The sequence below is a fragment of the Cannabis sativa genome, chromosome 4 (genome assembly GCF_029168945.1).
Source record: "Cannabis sativa cultivar Pink pepper isolate KNU-18-1 chromosome 4, ASM2916894v1, whole genome shotgun sequence".
Classification (NCBI taxonomy): Eukaryota; Viridiplantae; Streptophyta; class Magnoliopsida; order Rosales; family Cannabaceae; genus Cannabis; species Cannabis sativa.
The window spans coordinates 79,630,363-79,647,126 of NC_083604.1; the positions used below are offsets into that span (position 1 = coordinate 79,630,363).

Here is a 16,764-nt window from a genome sequence, read left to right on the forward strand (position 1 = left end):
TCCACCAAATTTACTCAATTTAAAAATACATTTTAGTTACAAACTTACAATTAGTTTTATTTTAAAAAGACCTTCACCATAGTAAATTATTATTCTTATAACACTACACGTAATTTTTATGTAAATACAACACTAATTTCAACGGTTTTCATTACGTAATCCCAATTAAAAAAACCAAAGACTTAGAGACCTCAAACCCTTCAAAAACTTTGTACAATTGTTTCATAATATTCTTATCACTATTTGGCTTTTTTGTCAAGTTTTCTTCCTCTGATCTCCTTCATTTTTTCTTTCTTCAAAAAATGCAAGTTTTAGTTCTTAAAACCATCTTCTTTTTCATGAGCAGTGTCTCATATTTTGTGACACGTATTTTATTTTCTACCATAGCTTATATTCTAGTGTTTTTTATCCAAACACTAAAAGTGCCAGGTGAAAACGCCAAAGGGTTATTAGAACAAGTGGCAGAGAGTGTAAAGGGGTTGATTCAGTACTTATTAGAATTGGGTTGGGAAGCAATTACGACAGGAATATCTATGTCGTTTGATGTTGTTAAAGAAGGTGTTTTTGGGTCTGTTTCAGTTGTTTTATCGAGTGTTTTGGGGCTTATGGAACAAACAAGAAATTCCTTTGAAAGTTTGGTCAAAGATGTTCCTGAATTGGTCGAAGGTTTCTCTGAGATGGCTTCTACTATTGTCTCTGATTCATGGAACAATTGTATTGATGCTTTTGGATATGTTAAGGACCAGATTTCCTCTTGAGATTATTTCTTCTTCTTATTATAATTACATTATGCTTCAGTGTTAATTTGTTATTTTTGATCTTCTAATTAAATTGAAATGTTTTTGTTTCATGGTACTAGTGGTGATTAATATGATAATTAATTAACTTTCGTGAAGCTCATCAAAAGTTTGTACAGTAATTATTGATTACAATTGGTGACTTTTTAGTTCTTAATTAATTTGCTATTATTACACTATTTAGTTTAGAGTCTATGAATGAGAAAAGGATAGTAGTTCGTATTCAATTTTTTGAGTTTAATAAAAATGTTAGAATTCACAAATATACATAAGTATATAAACTTGTTTATTTTTGAAAATTTATTACAAATATTAACAAGTCATTGAAAATACTAGGGTAAATACCATTTTAGACCCTGTGTTTTGCAAAAGTTACAGATTGGACTCTGTGTTTTGTTAAATGACAAAATGGACCCTGTATTTTCTAAAATAGTAAAAATAGGACCCTGAGCTTAATTTTTAATAACTTTTTTTTTAATGCAACCAACTTGAAGACAATGCTTAATACGAACAGATACAAAAAATGTAAACAGTTTTGTCATAGCACTTTTAGATCGGATTATAATTAAACTTTATTTTGACAAAAAATCAATTCAGGGTCCTATTTGTACTATTTTAGAAAATACAGGGTCCATTTTGTCATTTAACAAAACACAGGGTCCAATTGGTAACTTTTGTAAAACAGAAGGTCCAAAATGGTATATACTAATATTGCATCTTTAATTCAAAATATACATTTTCAATGTATTAAAATTGATGAGTATTAAAATATTCTTCTAACACTAATTTTTCAAGACTAGACAATATAATTTTTCATAACGTACGTGTTGTGTAACACTCACAATCTTTATTTTATATTTATTTGATTTAAAACTGTTTTTAGATGAATTTCAATCAAGTTTATTTGCAATATTAAATTCATCTCATGAATCATCTAAGTTTTTTTTTTCCTTTTTTCAAGGAAAATGCACTATGTATAAGTTATTTATATTCATTCTTTGAGTTTTCAGAAAGATGACGTAAGGGAAGATGAAATATTCATAGAAAGACTTTTATTTTAAAAATAAATATAAATTAAAAATTAGCCACAATCAACTACTAATAACAATTATATGTTAATTAATATTTAAAGGATGTTTCTTTGGTCCTAAAACAATCATCTTCTTTTTATGGACTCAGTCCTCATCCTTAACTATTCTATATAATCAAATATCTAATCTTTATGATTTGATTTAGCCTTAATTAATACTGTGTTCAAGTCATCTCTAAATTAATAAATGTAAATATAATATATAGGTATATATATATGATATCTTGGGCATGGTTACCATTACCAAAACCAATTAATATTTACCAATAAAGGTAAAGTAACTCTTTTCTGTTATGGCAACTTTGGCAGGGAAACTTATGCATGCTCTTCAGTATGATAACTGTGGCAAAGCTTCTGCTACTGCTTTAAAGGTTTAAATTTTATTATTATTATTATTATTATTATTATTATTTTCAATTAATCCAATCAGTCAGAATATAATTTTGGTAATAGATAAATACTTATGGTGGAATTATTAATTAATGTTTGGTTTCAGCATGTTGAGATTCCAATACCTGTTCCTAAGAAGAATGAGGTTTTGGTTAAAGTAGAAGCATTGGCTCTGAATCCAGTTGATTGGAAAATTCAAACAGGCATGTTGCGCCCTATTTACCCTCGCAAATTCCCCCACATTCCTGGTACATTTCTTTCTTGTTATGGGAGCGGATTTTGTCCCGTCATGGAATTCATCTAGTTCATCTTTATAATTGTTAGATTAATAAGGATTTATGAAACAAAATTTCCATTTCATAATGTATATATGCTTTTTGCTTTCCTTCACCCTTTAAAAAAAAATAGACCAAATTATTGCCAAATAATTCTCCATGTTTTTGGGGACATGCCCAATTATGTATAATCATATCGGTAGTAGAGGGTCTAGCCTAGGATTTTCCCACATCAAAAAGCATAACCAAATCAATCAATTTGCCTGTATTTATGTATATAATTATTATTATTATTATTATTATTATTATTATTATTATTGGAAAGAACTAATGAGATTTAGTAGCGGGGATCACATCACAGGTACTGATGTGGCTGGAGAAATAGTAGAGGTTGGACATGGTGTCACTAAATTCAAAGTTGGTGACAAAGTTGTTGTTACTCTTAACCATGCCGTGAGTTAACCTTTTTTTTTTTTCTATTTATTCGTATACATACATAAAAAAAACAGAAGAATCAGAGAGAGAAACATGAAGAATTAGTGTGATAATTGAAGTGTCATAATATGATGAGATTGTGTTATGACAGAATGGAGGTGGACTAGCTGAATTTGTTGTGGCTAGTGAGAACTTCATAGTCACTAGGCCACCTCAAGTTTCGCCAGCCGAAGCTGCAAGCTTACCGATTTCAGGCCTCACAGCACACCAAGCACTCACTCAAATTGCCGGGATCAATCTTGATCCAGGCACAGCCGAAGTTGCAGTTGCCAATATTTTGGTAACTGCAGCCTCTGGTGGTGTAGGACACTATGCTGTCCAATTAGCAAAGCTTAGACAAAACACACATGTTACAGCCACTTGTGGCGCCCGTAACATTGAGTTTGTGAAGAGCTTAGGTGCTGATGAGGTTCTTGACTACACAACCCCAGAAGGGTCAGCTCTCCAAAGCCCTTCGGGTCGAAAATATGATGTTGTGATCCAATGCGTGACAGGAATTCCTTGGTCCACACTCGAGCCTAATCTTAGTAAGAATGGGAAGGTTATTGATATCTCTCCAGGGCCAGCTTCCTTGTGGACTTTTGCTCTTAAGAAACTTACCTTCTCTTCCAAGCAATTAGTGCCAATTATATTTGTGAACACAAAGAGTGAGAATTTAGAATATCTTGTGAAGTTGGTGAATGAAGGAAAGCTTAAGACCGCAATCGACTCGAAGTATCCGCTTAGCAAGGCTGAAGATGCTTGGGCCAAGTGTATTGACGGCCATGCTACTGGGAAGATCATTGTGGAGCCTTAGGTATTGAACACACTTTATGAATCTTAGCATTGCAATTGTTATGTATTTGAATGGCTTTTTTTTTGTGTTTTAAAATATTGGTTTTCCTAATTGGTATTATGTATATGTAGTAATGATAAGAGTTAGTTAAAAAAGGTTGTTATGTCTGGTTTAGTTAAGTGCTTATTTGTTAATTTTCTGTTGTCTTAGTTTTTAAATCTTCTCTATAAATACTCAGTAAGATTTCTTAGCTCATTACTGAGCTTCATTTCCACTCATTTTTTTCTCAATCATTTTGTTCTGTTTTCCAATGCCTTAGGTATAGAACATTTTAAAAGCTGGTTTTTTGTTTCATGTAATTTGTGCTATATTACACAGCTATTCATTCTGCATGCAATTTTTATTTTTTTTTTTGGAGGCTCATTCTCTTAATCCAATTTTCAAATTTCTGTTATTTTTATTGGTAAAAAAACAGATGGAAATGAAAGAGAGAATTGACATTTGTCATAGTAGTCATTTGGAACTTTGGTAGGTAACCAAATATTTGGATTTTGGAGAAGTGCTGTAATAATTTCTCTTAATGAAATCATGGCTGCCATCAAAATGTTTACAACCAATTTATGATATTTTATATAAATATTATAATATTATTGATCATATAGCTCTGATTGCTCATGCAAATCTACTAACATTTTCCAAACAAATCAGTGCTTGAATGAAATCTGTCAAAGTCAACTCAAGTTTTTTATTAGAGGCAAGAAGAACAAGCTTATTAGAAATAGAATCAAAGCTTGTTCTTATATATAATGTTAGTTATAATGGTATAAGAATCAAAGTTTTTTCTTACAGATACTCACTATACCCTTCCAAAAAGCCTCAGCAACCTCTTAAGAAGAAACAGAGCATTGTGGAGTAATAGCACTTTCAGTAATAAAATCATGTATAGAATAAAATAATCCACTGCAAACAGTTTTTACCAAAACGACACCAACACGAAGCATGAGAATAAAAACTTGACCAATAAGGGAATACAAAGGCCATGAATGATCTACCCAAAATATAAGTTAAAAAAAAAAGAACAAAAAAATATGAGAATATAGTGTTACAACAAAATCTATTGATGAATAGGCTTCTTCCCCAAGATTACTGTGTTAAGATTAAGCTTTCAGACTCTAGTAAAGGCTCTGAATGAGCACCCACTAACACAGTTCCTCCACTAACAACGTAATAAAGTCGAACCTTATAAATATTGAGATCATGATGGGGACGACAGATTCTAGTTTATAACTGATTCAGACACTTTAAGAATTCAGATACCATATAAACAGAGGACATAGATGAGAATTTACATTAATAGATAGTTGGCCCATATCATTCTACCAGAGCTTTCATTCACATCTCTAGTTCTCCAACAAGTGCATATCCTATAATAAACCTTTGCTTTCTAATTCTTTGGCCGCTGATACATACAACAAAAGGCAAAAAAAAAGTGAAAAACGTTAGACAAACTTGACAAACTATAGACCAAAAACTTCCTTTAGAATATCCTTTATCAAGAAAAGCATTGATAAAGATTTCAGTATATTCAATACAAATGTTAAATATATTCACAATCAAATAGCGTAGATGCAGATACCAAAAATAAAAATAATAAAAAATTTAAAGCTTCAACATCACAAAAGCAATAATGATAAATTCACTGCAACATTAAAAAGCCTAAGAAAGCTCACCTTTTGACTGTGAAAGAAGAACAACAAGATGCATAGTAACATTATTAGGAGGAAGCTGCAAACGAAGTGGATATAGCTTTCCATTCAAAGGGCTCCGAGTACACATTATAATACCCTCAATACCAGTTTCTTCCTCAAATCTACGAGTCAATTCTTCAACCCCATTACCCCTAAAAGTGAAAGAGTAACCCTCCACTGATTCATCGTCCACTTCACCATTTTCATCAGCTATATGGTAATAAATAGTTCTCCCATCCAATTTTGGTGGCGAACCAACATAAGAATCAGTTGACTGCCGAAAAAACAGAACTCAAGTTAACCCCAAATCAAAATTCCAATAATCTAATACCTCATAATCATAATCATAATACAAACAATTTAGAAAAGAAAAATGAGGAGAAACGCAGTACATGAAATTAACTATAATTACCTCTTGTCTCGAGTAATTCCCAGATTTATTTGAAGGCGAGGAAGGCGAACCCGATTCGAAATCCAAGGAATCGGAATGAGGAAGTGCAGGAGCCGAGGGTCTCCCAGCCGGAGACTGAACCTCAATCTCAACAATCTCAACATGCCACAAAATCCAGTCCTGTGTGGAGGTTCGATGAGGAATATCGTGGGTCACCGAGTTTCTCCAGGGTGGCAAACCTCCATTGGCTCGGAGGAAGTGTCCATACCGTGTTTTGAACTTGACGTGGCTCCCTTCCTTAATGGGTTCCCACTCAAGCGACGAATCAAGCCGTCTTGGAAGGGTCTGGACCACTTTCCGACCGGTCATACCAAGCAAGAAAGGATGGTTGGAAGCGGTGAGGTACTTGCCGTAGTTGCTCTTAAGTCGGATAATGGAGTCAGATCCAGAAACAAACTCGACGGTCCATCGGGCGTTCTTGGACGATCCGTTTCGATCTTGGATCACCGATTCCTCATCTTCATCAGCGAGTAGAAACTTATCGTGGTGGCTGCGGAGGCGCACTGCCTTAGCATTGTGGAAAACGTCCATACTTAGATGATGGGGTTTGCTGCTTCTTCTGTTACCACACAAACCCAAATGTAAATTTAACAAGACACTTAATATTTCCAGACAATGAACTATTATATAGTAGTTATGTCTATGTAAGAACTACAAAAAGTTATGCTTTGATTACTTTAATAATTCATGTTGAAATATTTGTAAGATCCAAAACAGCAATGCAACTAGTCAACCAAGTGGGGCGAGTGAGTGATTACGACACGGTTTTATGGGCTGGATGAGAAGAAAAGAATTTAAATAACCCTAAAATATAATTATAGAGATGGAAAACTACCATCAAACATTCCTTAGTGTGATTAGTAATTTAGACCTTTGTGTTCAGAAGAACAATAAGCTCAAATGCATTGTTAATCAATTTATAAAAAAAATGACTGAATTGCATAAAAATCTCATATAGCAGTCTTAAGAGTCTTCAGTATTCATTCAAATCTCAAATCAATGGGAAATAAATAATATTTACAAGATACATGTTTCTCTTTGCTTCTTAACTAAGTTCTCTTTCTCCCAGAACCCCATTAAAATCGAAGCCTCTACTTAATCTAAATCGCACATGAACACATATAAGAGAGTTACCTGTGGCCGCAGAATTAGAAGTTGTTGCAGGTTGCGCCGGAGAAATGGGCTGACGGTAACGTTGTGATTTAGGGAAACCAAGAGAGAGTGTTAGATTTAGGTTTATTAATTTTGTCCAGTTTTATATCTATCTAAATTATTTTAATAATATTTTTTTTCAGAGAGAATTATATTAATAATATTAATATAAATATCTATATTTCGAGGTTTGTCAGGTAGTGGACACTAAACTCGAAAGTGTCTTTGTTTAATAATTTAATATTTAAATATTTAGCGCATAAATATTTATATTTAAGTATTATAAATAAATATTTAAATTTAATTTTTAACCATTTCTATACATTAAGGTGGTGTTTGGTTTAGGGTAATGTAATTGTAATGGTAATAGGCAGGGACGGAGGGACTTTAGCCACACACTAAAGCCCTCACTCAAATATATACATTAAATTTTTTATATGTAGATATATACATATATTAATTCACTTTGCTCAATTTATTAAAGTCCAATTCACAAAAGCCCTCACTCAATATCTTAATCATGATTCATGAGCCTATTCTTATTCTAATCAAGCTCATTTTAAAAGTAGTCCAATACAAATAATAAAAAAAATAATACTTTATTAAAAAATAAAATAATACCATTGACAATATTTTATTTTATTTTTGTCAACAGTATTATTTTATTTTGTTGAAGATGAAAATTTGAAAGATACATTTATCATTATTTTTATTAGTTTTGACTTAATATTTATTCAAGCCCTCACTCAACTAAATTTCTGGCTTCGTCACTGGTAATAGGAATAGTAATGGTAATAGTAATGGGATTACATTTGGTTTATTTTGTAATGAACATTGTAATCAATTTTTTTTATTTAGTTTAGTATAAAAATAAAATTAAATAATTAATATATTGACCAAAATGTCCTCATTTTATTTATTGTCAACTACATTTGATAAAGAGGTAAGAGAGAAGGGTAAAAAAGTCTTTTTGTAATGTATTGATAATTGTAACCCTCATTCATGAGTCATACTCATGTAATGAGAATTCATGCAAGTGGTGTAATACTCATTACAATGTAAAAGGATTACAAAAAGTTAAAAGGCCCAACCAAACATTGTAATTGTAATTTCCATTCCATTCCAATCTTGATTACACCAAAGCAAACATGCTCTAATAGTAGGGGTGTATGTGAGTAGATTTGGTCGGTTTAGGATATATTTTATTTAACCCAATGTAAACATGGTTTACATGTTATCAAAAAAAAAAACATGGTTTACAAAAATGTAAGTGCAACCTGCTCAATTAAGAAAAAATAAATTTTCAACCCGCTTAATGAATTCGTCGGTTTAGGTTAATTTTATTTAACCCAATATAAAGATTGGTTTTTTTTTTCACATTCAATTGTTATATTTTAGTTATTGTGATAATGAAATAAATAGAAAGATTGAATTTAAAGTTCAAATCATCCATCATAAAAAAAATATAGTAGTTTGAACTTTCTATTTTTTATAAATATGTATATAAATTATATAATATAAAGATTAAATATAATAAAAAACATATATATATATATAAAACTCTTTTAATCAGGTTAGTCGGGTTAGTTCGGGTTGATTGGGCGGGTTGATATTATTTTCAACCCGCCCATTATAAAGATTGGGCGAGTTTTATCTTCGTCAGATTATCTCGGTTTGGTTTGGACGGGTTGTTCGGGTTGGGCGGTTTACAAAAATTTATGTACAGCCCTAATTAATAGTCACATAACGGTCTTTAATTGGTTAATATCATTAAATTTTTATTTTTTAATTAAAAGTTCATTCAAATATACTTAACGATTAAGTAACTACGAAAAATTTAAAAATATAATTTGTTGGGATTTTATGACCTAAATAAAACTCATTACAATCTAATCTGATATGTTATCAATAAAAGATTAGAAGTCATTTATGTTTGCATGTTGTTTTCATGTTTATGGTTTAATAAATACAAAATCTGATAAGTTCAGAACATATAGTCATTTACAATTACAGTGATGTCAACACAGTGGAATGTGATTGTGATTATATGCTTCGAAAGACAAAGTCCATGTTTCATCAATGCATTGGATTTACACTGATGTGATAATCAGCGATGAAGTGTACTTAAACTTTGCATAAGTGTTATGTTCTTTCCAGAACATTGGCAAAGTATGATAGCTTCGAATGTAGTATTATAAATATTAAAATTTAACTTAATTATTTATTTATAAATAAGAGTTAAACATAAATATTCACTACAAAAAATCCTACTATTACAAAACTTATAACTAAAAGTAAAAGAAATTATGACTAATTATAAATCATAATTTTTTTGTTGTGATTAAAAAGTTCGTGGCTAAAAGTATTAGTCACAAAAATTACAATTTGTTGTGACTAGATGTATGTTTAGTCACAATATTTGTTGTGACTAAAACTAAATTAGTGACAACTTGTAGCTAAATACTTTTTAGTCAGAGGTAACTTTTTATTGTGACTAAAAATCATATTTAGTCACAAAAAATTTATATTGTGACTAAAAAGTTGTTACTAAAAGTAGCTGTTTTTTGTAATTATTTACGCTGCAAATTACTCTATATTAAAACTCAACTTTACCCAAAAAAAAATAAATAAATAAAGGTTACTTAAAGTATCTTTAATGAGAACGCTTTAAAAAATGTTTGATAACATAGATATATTTTTGGAATTTATTTTTGTTAAAGCTTTTTGTTATTAATTCACTTTTTTCAAAAATAAAAAATAAAAAAAATGTTCTATTTATTTAAAAATATATATACATAGATTTTAAGAGAAATAAAAAATAAAAAATAAAAAAATCTTCTTCTTTTATTAGTTGTAACTTTATGAATGTTAGTAGATCTTGTAACTATGTTGCCCATAATATGGCTAAGTGTGCGTTTATCCACTAGATGTATGGCTGTATTCCGGCCTCCTCTGTGCCGAATAACCTGCTTTGTAATGACCGTGAGGTCTAATTATCTTGTGTTATTTAATGCATTAAGGGCTCGTTTAGAACGCGGTATTAGGTAGTATTGTATTGTATTGTATTATATTGAATTGTATTTTATGCAATATTTTTATGTAAAACTATATGTGGTATTAACTTTTATGGACACCTAAATATATAATATTTTAGTATAAATTAAAGTTTAACGTAGTATTATATAAAAATATGATATATAATCCAATTCAATATAATACAATACAATACGACCTAATACGGTGTTCCAAACGAGCCGTAATACGCTTATTTTCAAAAAAAAAAAAAAAAAAAAAAAAGAGAAAAAATAAAAAGAAAGCAAAGAAATTTCAGGGGCGGCTGGTCTCCATGTGTGTGCAGAAAGAAGAATAGTCTTTGCTAAAAACGAAGAATAGTTTTGATAATTTTCTATTTAAAGTATATTCTTGTTAAATAAATTAATCAAAAGCAGACAATTAATTTGTGTCATCAATTCAGTTTTAAAAATGGGATCATTCACTGCTAAAAAGCTTATGCATGGAATTCAGTATGATAGGTATGGTGGAGGAGCTGCTGCTTTAAAGGTATGATTATTATTATTAATATTAATATTTGAGTGAGATTAATAGATAAATATGATAAGATTTGATTTGATTTGATTTGATTTGATTTGCAGCATGTTGAAGTTGGAGTTCCCAGTCCTAAAAAGAATGAGGTTTTAATTAAATCGGAAGCTGTAGCTATTAATCCATTTGATTGCAGAATTCAGAAAGGTGTAGCACGCCCTATTTTTTTGCCTCGAAAATTTCCTCACATTCCATGTACGTGTACCTACTTTCTTTATAACCTCTATTTAAATACTTTAGTTAAGAATAACTTTTAATTTATTATGTTATAAAAAAATTAAGTGTTAGGTCAGTTATAAATAAGAATAACCTTTAAATTGTAATTAGTTATACATTTTCTAAGTGTCATATTAATAAAGAATAATTACATATTAATAAAATATATACATGTATTTTGTAAATTTATTTATGTAAAATTAATAATTTTATTTTAAATTATAGTACATGTATGAAATCATGTTTACTCTAAAATATTTCTATTATGATATATTATTAATAATTATTCATTGTTATTATTATTACATTGATATTTTTTGGTTTTCTAATTTTTTTTTATTGAAACTCTATTTAGTTATAACCTCCAAATTAGAATATAATTTATTTAGAGTCTATTCTTAAATAGAAGTTTTACGGTATATTATGAGATATTTGTATCCAAATAACAAACAATTTAAAAGCTCCCTCTCTATTATTTCTATGAAAATCTTCAAGCACAGCACCATTAACACATCTTATTGGTTAACACACACAATCTAGAATCTTTCTAGCTGGCTTAAGGATGGGGTGAGTGGGGCTGTTGTCTAAGCCCCTTTTGTGTTTTAAAATTTCATTACATGTACAATATTAAGTGTAGCTAATGATCCCTAAACCTAGCCCAATACACTCCACTAGGAATACTCAATAGGGGAAAGAGTGTGGAATATCTTAACCATGAGACCAGCAATGATCCCGTGTTACCAAGCATAGAGCCTTCACCACTTTGGCCAACAACTCATAGTGTTGCCTAAGCCACTTATTTAGCTCCAAAAAAACCCAATTTTAGTTTTTTTTATCACTTTATATCATAAACAATGGTGAACCAATACCAACACTCAAGGCCGAAATATATGGGTCTAAGACAATTTAAATTTTTTCGACTCTCACTTTCATAAATATATATAAAAAAATATATTGAAAAAGAGTGTTATGAGACTCAAATCCACACTATTGTGTAATGTGTCATACACTCTAACCAACACGCTGTGAATATTTATTGTTTACAATACACTTAATTTTACTTAAATAGAAGCTTAATAATGTCTTTTATTTTTTTATTTTGAGTACCCAAAAAATGCGTACCCTATAAGCACGATATGCTTAGGGTCGGCCCTGCCAACACTTCTTTGGGTAAAAGTGAAGACTGAAGCTCCAAGAAGTTTCATAACTAAATGAAATAAGATATATTATGTTTCACATTTAGCCGCTTTGCAAACACAAAAAAATAATTACTAAATATCTATACTAAATGAAAATGATAAGTAGGAGGACAAACTAGAAAATTTTGCTAAGACATACCAAAATAAATGTTACAATATAAACATGTAAAAGATAAAACTACTGACAAACACTTACACATTTAATATTTATATATGTATAGCAAATGCCCATTTAGGAACATTTATATACACATATAAACTAATAAACTACAGTTGTGGATTGAAAATCACAGGTACTGATGTGGCGGGAGAAATAGTAGAGACTGGATATGGTGTCACTAAGTTCAAACCCGGTGACAAAGTTGTAGCTAATGTACCCTTTACTGTGAGTACTTAATTCTCTTATGTTTCCTTTGATACTATTTCACATGTAGTTAATCTGTTCTATTTTGTTCTATTCTGTGTTATACATCAGATTGGAGGTGGACTAGCTGAATTTTTTGTAGCTAGTGAGAGCTTGACAGTGGCTCGGCCGCCTCAAGTGTCAGCAGCCGAAGCTGCAGGCTTACCTACTGCCGGTCTAACAGCACATGCGGCCCTAACTCAAGCTGCCGGTATCAATCTTGATAATGACAATGATGGCAATGGGAATAAGCATGAAATAAACATTCTGATCACTGCAGCCTCTGGTGGTGTTGGTCACTATGCTGTTCAATTGGCAAAGCTTAGACAAAACACACATGTTACAGCCACTTGTGGTGCCCGCAACATTGAGTTTGTGAAGAGCTTAGGTGCTGATGAGGTTCTTGACTACACCACCCCAGAAGGGTCAGCTCTAAAAAGCCCGTCTGGTCGAAAATATGATGTTGTGATTCACTGCGCCGAGGCAAGGATTTCTTGGTCTACTTTTGAGCCTAATTTGAATAAGAATGGGAAGGTTATTGACCTTACTCCTGGACCAGCTGCTTTTTTAACTTCTGCTTTGAAGAAAGTTACTTTCTCTTCTAAGAAATTGGTGCCATTTTTTTTGAGTGTTAAGGGTGAGAACTTGGAGTATGTTGTTGGGTTGGTGAAGGAAGGAAAACTCAGGACAGTTATTGACTCAAAACATCCTTTAAGTAAGGGTGAAGATGGTTGGGCCAAGAGTATTAATGGCCATGCCACTGGGAAGATCATTGTAGAGCCTTGGGTATAGGAATGTCACTAAGAACATATATATTCATTTTATTTGCTCAAATCATCAAATAAATTTTGGTAAGTGAGAAGATTACCAATGTCAAATTCCTTATTGTTATAGCAAATATTAGTTTGTAAAAAAAATAATTAAATAAGAAAATGAAATTCAATATTATTATCCTTTCATGTGTGTTTGGTATAAGAGTTTAACTTGGCGAGTTTTATTTGAGGGAGGTTGAGATTAAGTGAATGTCAAATTTAAATTTAACTTTACCTCATAAATAGACTTAAAAGTGGGGGCGAGTGTTTAGTACTATCTAAAAGGGTGGCCTTGTAAATAGGTGATATTATATAATAATTATTAAATTAAATTATGTATGATCTGATACTTAATTTAGATTTACATTGTCATTCCTAATAACCTAAACACCTCATTAATAACTAATTAGTTTGGCAATATGTAAAAGAATATTAGCGGCAAAACCATCTGAATTTTACGGTCTATAACACTTAATTACAAAAATCGAATTTTTTACGGCTAAACTACCGAAACTCTGCTACTGTTTTGCTCTGCACACCTCCGTCTAAAAATCACTGTTAAGTGCCACGATGGACTTTTCACGTGTACACATTTGTCACGTGGCAAATTTTTAGTGATCCACGTAATTTCAATTTAAATATATTAAAAATAATTTAAAAATTAAAAAAAAAAAAATTATAGAAAGTAAAAAAAATTGTAATTATTGACATACCAAAAACAATTAGAGGTACAAATAGCCTATCTTTTCTTAGGTGCACCATAAGTCCATGACATTAATTATCATTATCAATACGTGTATTGAAAATCACAATATGCATCCATTTAATTTCAATTTGGGATTAATATTTCTTTTTCTTTTATATAAATTAGATTTAAATCAAACAATTATTTAATTACATTTATCATCATAATAGAGCAATCCAGAATATCGTAGATAATTCAAATTTATTCTGTGAAAAAAGAAAAATTTGCCACCCAAAATTGAATATTTCCCTAAATAAAGAGGTAGAAAAAAAAGTGGTGTGAAATTGTGAATGAAAAAACAAGAAGAACGTGTTCTCCTTTTACGTCCACGTTCTCGATTCCAATTTCCAACTAATAAAGAGGAAGGGTATTTCCGTCATTTAAATATTTTGTAAAAAAATCTTGTTTGTACCGAAATCCCAGCGTGGTTACTAGTTACCAATATCAATACCAGATCGTTACCCATTTCTCTCTCAGCATCAGTTTTTGGGTATTATGGCGTCTTTGGCAGGGAAGCTTATGCAGGCTCTTCAGTTTGATAGCTATGGCGGAGGAGCTTCTGCTCTAAAGGTATGCCTTTCTTCTTCTTCTTCATCTTCTTCTTCAGTATGATAGATTGTAATTGTGATTTTGATTTGGTTATCAGCATGTTGAGGTTCCAGTGCCTACTCCTAAAAAGAATGAGATTTTGGTTAAAATGGAAGCATTGGCTCTGAATCCAGTGGATTGGAAAATTCAGAAAGGGATGTTGCGCCCACTTTTCCCACGCAAATTCCCCTACATTCCTGGTATTTATGATTTGATATGATATGCCCTTTCTTTCTTAGTACCAATCTGTTGTGTATTTTGTATAATTGAAAGGAAAAGTTTTGAGATTTAGAAGTGAAACAGGTACTGATGTGGCTGGTGAAGTAGTAGAGGTTGGACAAGGAGTCAACAAATTCAAAGCTGGTGACAAAGTCTTAACATTTCTTGGCCAAGCCGTGAGTTTACCTCTCTCATATATTTTTTAAATTGTTCTTACTTTCATTTATTCTTTGTGCCCTATTTAAATATTCCACTTACAATTAATTTATTCTCTGAAGCTTGATGATTCTGATAATTTAATATTTCACCCATAAAAAAAGGTTTTTGGATGGCCAACAAGCATTTGAACATTTATATATTTATTTTGAGGAGTGATACATTCTTCAACTTCTGAGCTCGAAAATATATACCGGAATATTTTTTTCAAATTTTATTTTCATAGCGGTATTTTTTATACTTATAACATATTTTTCAAATAATTTACATTAGTGAAAATAAGTTTGAAATTTTTTGAACAATAATAAACTTAGCTCTATTTTTTATATCGTAAACTATTCAATTTTTTTTTAAAATTTAATAATATTATAACTATAACGAATACTATAGCACTATAAATAAAATATTCTGACATTGTGATTTCGGGCATAGAAGTTAATTAAGAAATTGTAATAGGTGATTGTATTTATTTATTTGGGTTGGGGGCTGCTGATATTAAATACTGTTCAAACAACTCATTTTTCTAATATGTAAGATATAAAAGAATTGATGAGTATATTAACAAGTCTTTATACACATTGAATTATAGATAAGAAATTGGTTAGAGGTAATATGGTTTTAGGTTGAATTGATGATATTTACATCTAATTTATGTGTGATATGATGTTGTGTAATGACAGAATGGAGGTGGACTTGCTGAGTTTGTTGTGGCTGGAGAGAACTTGACAGTGGCTCGGCCGCCTGAAGTTTCAGCAGCTGAAGCTGCAGGCTTGCTTGTTGCTGGCCTCACAGCTCACCAGGCGCTCACTCAATCAGCCGGGATCAAGCTTGATGGGACTGGCGAGCAAAAGAACATTCTGATAACTGCAGCCTCTGGTGGTGTGGGTCAGTATGCTGTTCAATTGGCCAAGCTTGGAAACACACATGTTACAGCTACTTGTGGTGCACGCAACATTGAACTAGTGAAGAGCTTAGGTGCAGATGAGATTCTTGACTACAAGACCCCAGAAGGGGCAGCTCTGAAAAGCCCTTCCGGACGAAAATATGATGCTGTGATCCACTGCGCGACGGGAATTTCTTGGTCAACTTTTGAGCCTAATCTGAGTAAGAACGGGAAGGTTATTGATATTACTCCCGGGCCAGCAGCATTACTTACATTTGCTCTCAAAAAGGTTACCTTCTCTTCAAAACAATTAGTACCACTTCTCATGAGTGCCAAGAGTGAGAATATGGAATATCTTCTGAATTTGGTGAAGGAAGGAAAGCTGAAGACAGTGATTGACTCAAAACATCCATTGAGCAAGGCTGAAGATGCTTGGGCCAAGAGTATTGATGGCCATGCCACTGGGAAGATCATTGTGGAGCCTTAAGTACATGAAATGCACACATATATAATTATATTGCAAATCTTGTGTGATGATCCAAACACTTTCTCGTTACCATTATCTATTTAAATGTCTTTCTTGTGAGGACTATAGTTGTCCCGATTGTTGGTATGTATGTACTATGTACAGTTTATTATAAAGCATAGAACATATTATTTATAAAGTATTTTTACAAGAGTGCATTTCTTAATTCTGTGTAACCAAA

At 31.4% G+C, this 16,764-nt stretch overlaps 4 protein-coding genes across 5 annotated transcripts; 3 read left to right on the forward strand and 1 right to left on the reverse strand.

Annotated features, from left to right (window-relative positions):
* Nucleotides 1–2,012: 2,012 nt before the first annotated feature.
* LOC115714097 (chloroplast envelope quinone oxidoreductase homolog) lies at nt 2,013–4,520 on the forward strand. Of its 2 annotated transcripts, XM_061114915.1 has the most exons (5): nt 2,013–2,258; nt 2,384–2,525; nt 2,914–3,005; nt 3,139–3,843; nt 4,241–4,520. In XM_061114915.1, the coding sequence occupies exons 1-4, from the start codon at nt 2,181–2,183 to the stop codon at nt 3,841–3,843; spliced, it is 1,017 nt and encodes a 338-aa protein (XP_060970898.1). In that variant the 5' UTR covers nt 2,013–2,180; the 3' UTR covers nt 4,241–4,520. The 2 variants fall into 2 exon arrangements, with proteins under 2 accessions (XP_060970898.1, XP_030498498.2); XM_030642638.2 differs by lacking the exon at nt 4,241–4,520 and having other exon boundaries at nt 3,139–4,096.
* A 224-nt stretch (nt 4,521–4,744) lies between these two features.
* On the reverse strand, nt 4,745–7,315 carry LOC115713004 (uncharacterized). Its single transcript, XM_061114916.1, has 4 exons — nt 7,156–7,315; nt 5,983–6,580; nt 5,553–5,844; nt 4,745–5,281 (listed from the first exon to the last, which is right to left on the reverse strand). The coding sequence occupies exons 2-4, from the start codon at nt 6,550–6,552 to the stop codon at nt 5,247–5,249; spliced, it is 897 nt and encodes a 298-aa protein (XP_060970899.1). The 5' UTR covers nt 6,553–6,580; nt 7,156–7,315; the 3' UTR covers nt 4,745–5,246.
* A 3,184-nt stretch (nt 7,316–10,499) lies between these two features.
* On the forward strand, nt 10,500–13,542 carry LOC115712426 (chloroplast envelope quinone oxidoreductase homolog). The gene is made up of 4 exons (XM_030640698.2): nt 10,500–10,734; nt 10,827–10,971; nt 12,485–12,576; nt 12,667–13,542. The coding sequence occupies exons 1-4, from the start codon at nt 10,657–10,659 to the stop codon at nt 13,384–13,386; spliced, it is 1,035 nt and encodes a 344-aa protein (XP_030496558.2). The 5' UTR covers nt 10,500–10,656; the 3' UTR covers nt 13,387–13,542.
* A 757-nt stretch (nt 13,543–14,299) lies between these two features.
* Nucleotides 14,300–16,749, forward strand: LOC115712720 (chloroplast envelope quinone oxidoreductase homolog). Its single transcript, XM_030641060.2, has 4 exons — nt 14,300–14,721; nt 14,798–14,939; nt 15,043–15,134; nt 15,855–16,749. The coding sequence occupies exons 1-4, from the start codon at nt 14,647–14,649 to the stop codon at nt 16,542–16,544; spliced, it is 999 nt and encodes a 332-aa protein (XP_030496920.2). The 5' UTR covers nt 14,300–14,646; the 3' UTR covers nt 16,545–16,749.
* The last annotated feature ends 15 nt before the right edge of the window (nt 16,750–16,764 follow it).

What these genes read in the sequence shown, in the direction of transcription:
- LOC115712426 (XM_030640698.2), top strand. Translation starts at nt 10,657, where the DNA reads ATGGGATCATTCACTGCTAAAAAGCTTATGCATGGAATTCAGTATGAT. An exon ending in AAAATTTCCTCACATTCCAT is followed by an intron (nt 10,972 to 12,484) that starts GTACGTGTACCT and finishes TGAAAATCACAG; the next exon opens with GTACTGATGTGGCGGGAGAA. An exon ending in TAGCTAATGTACCCTTTACT is followed by an intron (nt 12,577 to 12,666) that starts GTGAGTACTTAA and finishes GTTATACATCAG; the next exon opens with ATTGGAGGTGGACTAGCTGA.
- LOC115713004 (XM_061114916.1), bottom strand. Translation starts at nt 6,552, where the DNA reads ATGGACGTTTTCCACAATGCTAAGGCAGTGCGCCTCCGCAGCCACCAC. An exon ending in GGAATTACTCGAGACAAGAG is followed by an intron (nt 5,845 to 5,982) that starts GTAATTATAGTT and finishes TTTTTTCGGCAG; the next exon opens with TCAACTGATTCTTATGTTGG. An exon ending in TCTTCTTTCACAGTCAAAAG is followed by an intron (nt 5,282 to 5,552) that starts GTGAGCTTTCTT and finishes TGTATGTATCAG; the next exon opens with CGGCCAAAGAATTAGAAAGC.
- LOC115714097 (XM_061114915.1), top strand. Translation starts at nt 2,181, where the DNA reads ATGGCAACTTTGGCAGGGAAACTTATGCATGCTCTTCAGTATGATAAC. An exon ending in CTTCTGCTACTGCTTTAAAG is followed by an intron (nt 2,259 to 2,383) that starts GTTTAAATTTTA and finishes GTTTGGTTTCAG; the next exon opens with CATGTTGAGATTCCAATACC. An exon ending in TTGTTACTCTTAACCATGCC is followed by an intron (nt 3,006 to 3,138) that starts GTGAGTTAACCT and finishes GTGTTATGACAG; the next exon opens with AATGGAGGTGGACTAGCTGA.
- LOC115712720 (XM_030641060.2), top strand. Translation starts at nt 14,647, where the DNA reads ATGGCGTCTTTGGCAGGGAAGCTTATGCAGGCTCTTCAGTTTGATAGC. An exon ending in CAAATTCCCCTACATTCCTG is followed by an intron (nt 14,940 to 15,042) that starts GTATTTATGATT and finishes GAAGTGAAACAG; the next exon opens with GTACTGATGTGGCTGGTGAA. An exon ending in TAACATTTCTTGGCCAAGCC is followed by an intron (nt 15,135 to 15,854) that starts GTGAGTTTACCT and finishes GTGTAATGACAG; the next exon opens with AATGGAGGTGGACTTGCTGA.